The sequence below is a fragment of the Mastacembelus armatus genome, chromosome 5 (genome assembly GCF_900324485.2).
Source record: "Mastacembelus armatus chromosome 5, fMasArm1.2, whole genome shotgun sequence".
Taxonomy (NCBI): Eukaryota; Metazoa; Chordata; class Actinopteri; order Synbranchiformes; family Mastacembelidae; genus Mastacembelus; species Mastacembelus armatus.
Window position 1 is genome coordinate 21,155,186 of NC_046637.1, and position 8,780 is coordinate 21,163,965.

Here is an 8,780-nt window from a genome sequence, read left to right on the forward strand (position 1 = left end):
GTCTCTTTCCTTTTATATTGGTTCGGTCAAATGAGAGTGAGGATCTATTCTCCAAATTATTGAGATTCATCGATCCTACTTGAAGTTTACAATGGTTTCAGAAAGTATTTATAGACCCACTCATTGTGCATTTTGCATTACGCCTTTGTTTTCAGTTGAATAAAAACTGTCCCTTATGCCCACAAACTTGCACTCAATAACAGAATGACAAAGTGAAAACATTTTTATTCATCAAAAACTGAAAACAAACTTAGACATACACAAAAGTATTCAGATTCTTAAGTCATTTGCAGATGGCCAGAAGTTTTAGCTTTCACTTGTCTTTGGTGAGTTTATACAAGCATATAATGTATCATAGTGTGGGTGGGGTCTCAGTACAAGTCAGTGCATCCTTTTTGTGTAAAACATATTCATCCAGTTAAATTATTTGTTTATTTGACTTATTTGTTCAAAAGGCAAAAATAGAAAAATTTCTAGAAGTAAAACATTTGCATACGTAACTTGTTTGATTCTGTGTGTAAAGCACAATGAACAACTGCATTACTGAGGAAATTAGCTTTTTAGGGGTCAGGTCAGTTGACATGTGAAACAGATTCTGCTTTGTGAGGTCAATAATTCTCAACTTTAGTTTCATCTTTACTCTCCCCACTGGAGTTCTGGAGCTCATCTACAACTTAAAATCCTGTCTGTCTTGCCTGCTCTGACCACACCTTCTGTACTGACAGTGGGCACCACACAAACTCATCATTTGGGTTGTAGTTTAAATATGCAAACTTAAGGAGTTTCCTGCGTTGCCTCTTATTGAGTACAGCAAACAGAAAGTAGTTGAGGACACTGTGCTTGACATTTGGAAGATGTCCGTAGACGAGGGTCTCGTTGAGGAAGAACTGCACCAGGGGGCATTGGTAGTGACGGTATCCCAGGGTTCCCAGGCACTTCAGGATCCGGGTGATGCGTAGGCTGTTATGAGTGTGACTGTCAATGAAAAACAAAAAAAGTTTTTTAAAAAAAAGATAGACTACATAGAGGGTTTTGTTACCGTTAGTGTTCTATGTATCAGACAATTCACCTGTTCAGGTTGTTGAATCTGTCTTCCCAGTTTGATGCTTTCTCGACTTTTCCAGTTTTCTCATCACACAACTTGATACCATAAAAGTCCAACATGAGCTTGTAAGACTTCAGCAGATTTTCCATTGCTATGCTGCTTGCAAGAAATTCCTAACAGAAAAGCAGAATTTCTGTCAGTATTAATAACATTTAAAATCTTTACTTGGGACATTTTTAACAAGTTTACCTGAATTTCTTCTTTCGTCAGTGTACTGGCCCAGGAGTTCATCCCTGGTTCTCGTAGTGGGAACAACCTTTGAGGAATGATTTTATTAGAAATTTCACAAATAAGAGCTGAACATGTCACGTCACATCACATCACGAGCAGCTTACCACTGAATGAAGGTGTGTACAAACTCCAGTTTGTCATAATCTCCTTTCCATTTATTGTGGAAATCATTTATGTAGACATCTGAAATGAACAGAAATGTCAAAGCTGATTTCCACTGAAAACCACATCATCACAAACATTTTATAATGTCCAACCAACAGGCCCATGGCTGGTAGTTGAAGTCCTACCATCAGGTACGCAGGGTCTCTTTCCAAGGTAGAAATCCAAATTAGGCTTGTCATTAGACTGAACAGAGGGGTGAGAAATGAATATTACAACCACACACAGACTAGTTTAATACTTTTCATGTTTGCTCATTTCACAGCCCATACAAATGTGTCAGGTATACTTACGCTCTGGATGCACAGTTGCCCCTTGATGGATCATGAGGAAATGCACAAGAAAAATGTGGGCATGAGTTATGTTCAATAAATGTATGTTTTAATACATGTGTGCATTGTGTGTGTGTGTGTGTGTGTGTGTGTGTGTGTTACTTACAGGGTAGTCATTCCTGTAGTTCTGCATGTCTCTTGCAGCTCTTTGGAAAGTACTAAAATGGCGCTGATGTAGAAAATAAAGTGGGATCAGTTTATATGTTATTGATTATATAGCAGGTCTAACAATAATTAAATTAGTTAAAGGCATTTTTAATATATGATCGATAAAAGGCTCGAGCTGAGAGCTACAAACAGCACAGGCCACAAGTGAAAGCGTCTCTACAGTGAAGGGTAAACTCACATATCCGGACAGTGATGTCCTCCTGGTCGTCCTGGTCGTCCTGGTCCTCTTGACGCTTCTCTCCGGACTTTGGTCCGTCTCCCATGTTGAATCATAGTCACAGTGCAGGTCGTCAGAGGGGTTAACCGGGTACACCTCGCCGTCAAGCTCTTCTTCCTCCCGGTGACTCTCCTCGACCTCAGTCACCTCTCGGCTTCCGTGATCCTCTCGCCACGGTATTGCCAAACGTGAAGGTCCTTCTATTGGCCTATAATTCCTACACACCTCGCCGTCAAGCTCTTCTTCCTCCCGGTGACCCTCCTCGACCTCAGTCTCCTCTCGGCTTCCGTGATCCTCTCGCCACGATATTGCCCAACGTAAAAGTCCGTCTATTGGCCTATAATTCGTAAGCGAAAAGAAACGCAGGAAGAAGAAGAACCACCTCTGGAGGAACGGGAACAGTCCAAACCAGATCATCGCACAGACAGCTAGAGTACCGAGACGACACAGCACTAATGAGCGACTCATCTGGGCTACGGCACACGCTTTCACTTTCACTATGTCTTTACTTTCCCTTCCCGAGTACTGAAACTTTGCGCACAGCCGAAGCTGCTGCTCCTCGTCTTCCGCAGACACATGCTGTCACCCAGAATAATCACCCAGATATCTAAATACTTTCACTTTCCCCAGAGACGACATGACTGGTTTTAGCCAAATCAAACTGAGGCATGCCATGAGCTCATCCAAAAAACAAAAAAAACAAAACTTATTTCCTAGTCTAATTTAAAAATACCATATTGTGCTTTCAGTCTCATGTTAGAGGTATAGTAATCCAGTTGAGGCATTTTAATGGATTATATAAGGCTCTTAATTTAAAATATGAATCAATCCATCCCTCATAAACTGCAGCAAATTCATTGAAAATATGTTACAATCCAGTTAATCCTGATTCTGGGTTCACTAAAACCTTATAAAGGTTACGGGGGGCAGCCATCATGTCGTCCAAAACCTTTTCCTCCATGCTGAAATAAAAACATCTTATTATTATTACAGTCCAGTAATATATGCAGCATTTTACCCTATACATACATGTACATACATATAAATATGTATATGGCATAAACGTGAAGTACATACAAACCTGAATACTGTGTCTCAGGCCCCTAATGAAAAGACTACAAGGCCCCAAGCTGAATAACACCTTAACATAATAACTAATAGAATTAAGGGTGAAGTTATGTTCCCCTTAAAACTCGTGGTCATTTGTAATTTTTTATATTTTGGCATCTATATCAAGGTATCTGTAGCTACCTACATTAAGATAAAGATGTGTGTAAAGTGTGTTTTCCAAGGGTATATGATCGATTAATTAAGAGCGTTGTTGTTTCAGTGTCCAATACATGAGTCCATGTATCTCCCTATAAGGGAAGTAACAACTGAGCCAATATTTACTTATGAGACTGTCCCATTATCCATCCAATCATGGTTTTACAAATCAGGCAGAAACATATTATTCCAAGATAATCAATGATGTAAAAATATTATATTTTTTTACCATCCGAAGAATTTAGTTAAAGAAATTAAGTTTTGTTTCTGCTGAGTTTGATTCTTTTTTTTCTCTTTCTCCAGTGTGTTTAATAGCCTGAAATGTGATCAGGACAGCTGTTGTGGGCTTCTCACCAGGACATTCACCAGATGAAATGACTTTGGTTGCCAAAACATTAGACAGATTTTTATTTTAGCTCTGTGATCCTCCACAGAAAATAACACAATGACTGTAATTTCAAAAACCAGAGACAGCAGGCAGCTACAATTTACTGTCATTTGAGAAAACCATATGACAAAACTCTGCTTTTCCTGTAGCCACGCACCAGGTGCCTTGGCCAGAACCTTTCCCTGGCTGTGACGTAGAGGAGTTAAAGACCATGTTTCTGCCCTTTGAGCTAATAAGGCTCAAAGGGCTGTTCACATTAGCTGCAAAGTTCAGGCCTGTTTCCTTCTGTGACACCGATGACTTGTCACCAGAGAGACATTTACCTGAAACTTGGTGTAAAGCTTTTTTAATTTTATTTGGTAAACAAGGTTTAAAGAGAGGTGGTATTTTTTATTGTTAGAATAAAAATAGACAAAAATATCTTCTGTACTATTTGCTAATACAGCCACTGTATTAAGGCACCACTGCCGTCACCTGCTGTTATCAGTGTAAAGATAGCATCGTGTTTGCCGTATGTTTCCCTGCCTCATTTTCTCGCACTTGTAGAGAGGAGAGCTTTGACTCCAGTCAGTGGACATCCTGCTCTTAATGTCTTCCTGTGGAAGATAAAGGGATGCATGAACTGAAAGATATGGGACGAGTACAGGAGATAACCCAACATCATTACTTCGTGGGTAGAAAATTGTTAAATTGCGGGATCCTTAATGACAAATGTCTTGTCTTTTGCAGTAATTTCACAGTAGAAAGTTCTTTTGTACTGTATTTGTGTTCTACATACAATGTGAAATTTACATAAGGAATTGATTTTGAATAATACTGATGTAAGCACTGTGTGCTTTCTTTGAGCTGACAAGGCTATTATCTCTCAGGGACATCTTTCAAAAGGACATAATTGCTCTTAGTGCCAATAGAGAAGATCAAAACTTGTCTATGCTGTTAACATCTGCTCAGCAATAGATTCATTTGTGCTTACTAAAGCAGGATAAGGTCCTGTACTCTCTGTGGAAGATAGAAATACAGCGTACTGATAGCCATATGTTTTATTGGGAATGAAGGCAATAAATGTGGCTTTTAATGACAGATTTCAGGCTCTTTATGGTCTGGTTAAATGCATGAATTGGCCCCACAAATTGGAATGCCTTCCTGAAATAGATCGGCTCTTCATGCAGGATATGATACTGGAATAACTTTCAGCTGGAGCTAGAGAAGTCCCCCTGTTTTCTGGTTGTTCTGCCAAAAATAAATAAATAAAATAAATAAAATAAAATGTAAAAATCCCAGAAGATGCCACTGAAAACCTCTGTGAGGCTCCATGGACCAGGCCTCTGTGCTAGTTGCACTGATACATACAGCACAAACAAATCATCTTCTCTGTGCTGGAGTTAATGACAGCATCTTGCCGGATCGCCCGGTGACTAAGTGTGCTTGATAAAGGTCAGCGCTGCCACCGGCTAATGCTTCATCGCTCAGAGTAATACTTTAGTCGAGCATATTGTGAATACTCTGCACATGAACGCTTCACAGGGCAAAATAATCAAGAGAGTAGAAGCTGGAAAGGCCAGCTGTTTCTGATGTGCACACACATGCACTCTGACACTTGGGAATCCCAAACCTCTGCAAACAGGGACTCTATGTCTCAGGTACTTATATATATTTAGGAAATACAACGCAAACCTAGTCAATTGATATTTCAGAATTTTGAATGTACATAGGCCTATAGTTATTTTCCTATTGCTATATCCACTGGACACACAGTGCCAGTCTATATTCAGTATGGGCACTGAAGGATTTTCACAGCACACTTCCATATTAGCTGAGATTTTTGTGCACTTTGGAAATGCACTCTGCAACTGACAACTTCATATACAAGGCATCAGGTATGACCCACCCTTACTCTGCCTCTGATTGGCTAACTCTAACCCTAAGCTAAACAAACCAGGCATCAGCCAATCAGGTGGGCTGATGAGAGGACTGACAGTTTGTGATCCAGTTGAATCTTGACAACAAAAGAGCATGGTGACACTTTAATGAAAATACAGGCATTTTCTGTTTCAATAGAGAGACCACAGAAAATAAAATAAGCAAAACATGACAATTTGAAACTAATTCAAAACTAACTAATTTAAACTGAAAAAAAGCCAAAAAAATAAATAAATCAAGAAGAAAAGGAAAAAAAAAAAAGAACTCAAACAGCCAATTCACTCATGTGAATGGAGGCTGCTCCTATGTTCTCTGTGCGGTGGAGCAGCACCCTCGCTCGCACCCTCGCTCCCACCCTCCGCTGCGCGCACCCTGGAGGAGTTGAGGATGAAGACGCAGAACGTCAGGACCCTCTGCCTCATCCTCTCCATCGTTCTCTACCTGCTTTTAGGAGCCACAGTCTTCAACGCGCTGGAATCGGAAAGTGAGAACTCTCGGAAAAAAACGCTGGAGCAGAAGCTGAACGGGCTGAAGAAAAAGTACGCTTTCACCGAGGATGACTACAGGGAGGTCGAGAGAGTGGTGCTCCTGTCCGAGCCGCACCGAGCCGGGAGGCAGTGGAAGTTCACCGGCTCTTTTTATTTTGCCATCACTGTGATCACCACCATCGGCGAGTATTGACTTTTATACTGTAGTTTCTTTATACGTGTTATCTGCAGGACATGTAACATCTGTGCGTAACTGCACTGTGTGGGCGCTTTACTCTAGCTATAGTTCATATATGGCCCCATACTGGAGACTTCATAAAGCTGTGGTGAACAGCTAAAGTACATGTGGTAAAGTCGAGCTGGCAGTGAATCTTAGTTTAAACAGTGTTTTAGACCTGATTTAAAGACTTGACATGTGACTTGGACCCAGTGTGTGACGTGAGCATCTTTGCCTTGTATAAAACTTTAGTGTACCTTGATGACATTAAACAGTAGTATGTGCCCTTATGTGATTATACTGTGATTTTGTAGGTTATGGCCACGTTGCTCCTTGCACTGATGCTGGCAAGGCCTTCTGTATGTTTTACGTAGTCTTGGGCATTCCTCTGACACTGGTCATGTTCCAGAGCCTGGGCGAGAGGATCAACACTTTTGTCCGTTACCTTCTACGCAGGGCCAAGCAGGGCCTGGGCTTACAGAATACGGAGGTATCCATGGGGAACATGGTCCTGGTGGGTCTGCTGTCCTGCATGAGCACTCTGTGCATTGGAGCTGTAGCCTTCTCTCATTTTGAGGACTGGACCTTCTTTAACGCCTACTACTACTGCTTCATCACACTCACCACCATCGGCTTTGGGGATTTTGTGGCACTGCAGAAGAAAGATGCTCTGCAGAAAAGACCCCCTTATGTGGCCTTCAGCTTCATGTATATTTTGGTTGGGCTAACAGTCATCGGAGCTTTTCTCAACCTGGTAGTGCTGAGGTTTCTCACTGTAAGCTCAGACGAGCCTGATGTGAGGTCCGAGGCAAGAGAGGAGGAGCAGGGACCACAGACTAAAGACATGCACAAGGACAGGGAGATGCCAGACAGTGAAGCAGAGACTGCTGAGGGGGGATATAAAAACAGGGAGTGTGGTCAAAGCAGCCGGTGCAACCTGCCAATAGAGGGCGGCACCAGCTGTATGAACCTCCTCCCTTCTTCAGCCGAGGAGTGCAGGCTCATTATATCTGAGCAGAGAGAACACTCTAAGCTCCTTAAACCCAGCAGGCTCAGAGCCCTGTTCTCCTGTGTCTGCTGTGGCCTGGACATTTACGACAGCCCCCCTTACAGTGACCATGAGTGTGGCCACAGCAACCCTGTCTTTTACAACTCCATCTCCTACAGGGTGGACCAGGCCTCTTGCAGCTCCTCCACTGTGTCGTCAGAATCCTCCCCCAGCAGTGTAGCTCTGTGCTTAGGAAGAAACAACCTTCATACTAGAAGGAAGTCATTCTAACTCTGTGGACTCTTGACTAAAAGCTAAAGTGGCCTTTGTTTTGGAATTTATGTTCTCACCACCTAAAACCATGTGTTTCTGCTTTGTGGAACAAATCTTCCTGTGTTAGCGTAGTCATGACTGTAATATTACTTCATTTTGTTGATATCAGGTAAAAGTAGCATATAAAAATCACAGTTTATAATGTATTTTTCTACATTAAAGATTAATGCTAAACTAAAAATGTGTAAAAATCAATTTCTTCCAAAAGTTGTCTACAGTAAGTGGGTGATCAGGTAGCAGGAAAAGCAACACGTGCCATGAATATTTTAGGTTTCAGTCATCCTGCAGCATAGTCACCTGTGACCTTTAGGTGTTTCCGGTCGGTAATCCTGGATGTCTTCTAATAGGAACATACTCTCTGACGCTGTGACTGGTTCCCTGGGTAATGTTTCCATCCCCACTGCTTAGTGTACCGGACACGTACAGTACAGTGACTGTCTGAGCATCCACTGTGATTTCCACACCATGTCCTCTGTGATGGAGTGTCTCTACAAATGTCTCTAAACGAGTGTTTAATTGCCTTCTTGGGCAAGTGCTTGACTCACATGTTGGTATTGTTCAAATTCAATTTCAAAACAAAAGCACTGAGACGAAGAAAAATTGCCTTCAATCCCAGTTTTTTTTTTTTTTTTAATATTTACAATATAAAACTGTGTTTATACATAAAGGTCAGGTAAGATCCAGGATTTTTAAAGCTTCATTCATACAAGGGACCAAAAGTCAACAACTATTCCTTTAGTTTTGATGGTTCTTGGTCTCTTGCATGGTGCCCCATATTTGTAGAACTACAGTACTAAATTATTGGACATGATCCTTTAACTCTGTGATTTAACCTGCGGTTTTATTCAATTTGCTGGCACAAACCATGTAAAAAAGGGTAAGTGGTTCATAGTTTGCACTGATCTGATTGATCTTTGAAACACATATTTTAACACAGAGGAGCCATTTTCATCTGCCCTCCTGAT

At 41.3% G+C, this 8,780-nt stretch overlaps 2 protein-coding genes across 2 annotated transcripts; one reads left to right on the forward strand and one right to left on the reverse strand.

Moving 5' to 3' along the window:
• Nucleotides 1-205: 205 nt before the first annotated feature.
• LOC113130493 (opioid growth factor receptor-like protein 1) lies at nt 206-2,791 on the reverse strand. Its single transcript, XM_026307182.2, has 8 exons — nt 2,177-2,791; nt 1,937-1,999; nt 1,792-1,812; nt 1,627-1,684; nt 1,441-1,519; nt 1,295-1,361; nt 1,070-1,218; nt 206-975 (listed from the first exon to the last, which is right to left on the reverse strand). Exons 1-8 carry the CDS (start codon nt 2,681-2,683, stop codon nt 675-677), a joined length of 1,245 nt encoding a protein of 414 aa, XP_026162967.1. The 5' UTR covers nt 2,684-2,791; the 3' UTR covers nt 206-674.
• A 3,376-nt stretch (nt 2,792-6,167) lies between these two features.
• LOC113130067 (potassium channel subfamily K member 15-like) lies at nt 6,168-7,773 on the forward strand. Its single transcript, XM_026306357.1, has 2 exons — nt 6,168-6,459; nt 6,809-7,773. The coding sequence occupies exons 1-2, from the start codon at nt 6,177-6,179 to the stop codon at nt 7,771-7,773; spliced, it is 1,248 nt and encodes a 415-aa protein (XP_026162142.1). The 5' UTR covers nt 6,168-6,176.
• Nucleotides 7,774-8,780: the final 1,007 nt, after the last annotated feature.

Coding starts and splice junctions, on each gene's coding strand:
- LOC113130067 (XM_026306357.1), top strand. CDS start 6,177: ATGAAGACGCAGAACGTCAGGACCCTCTGCCTCATCCTCTCCATCGTT. Junction 6,460..6,808: donor CACTGTGATCACCACCATCG/GCGAGTATTGAC, acceptor GTGATTTTGTAG/GTTATGGCCACGTTGCTCCT.
- LOC113130493 (XM_026307182.2), bottom strand. CDS start 2,683: ATGAGTCGCTCATTAGTGCTGTGTCGTCTCGGTACTCTAGCTGTCTGT. Junction 1,685..1,791: donor GGCAACTGTGCATCCAGAGC/GTAAGTATACCT, acceptor CCCTCTGTTCAG/TCTAATGACAAGCCTAATTT. Junction 976..1,069: donor AGATTCAACAACCTGAACAG/GTGAATTGTCTG, acceptor TTTCATTGACAG/TCACACTCATAACAGCCTAC.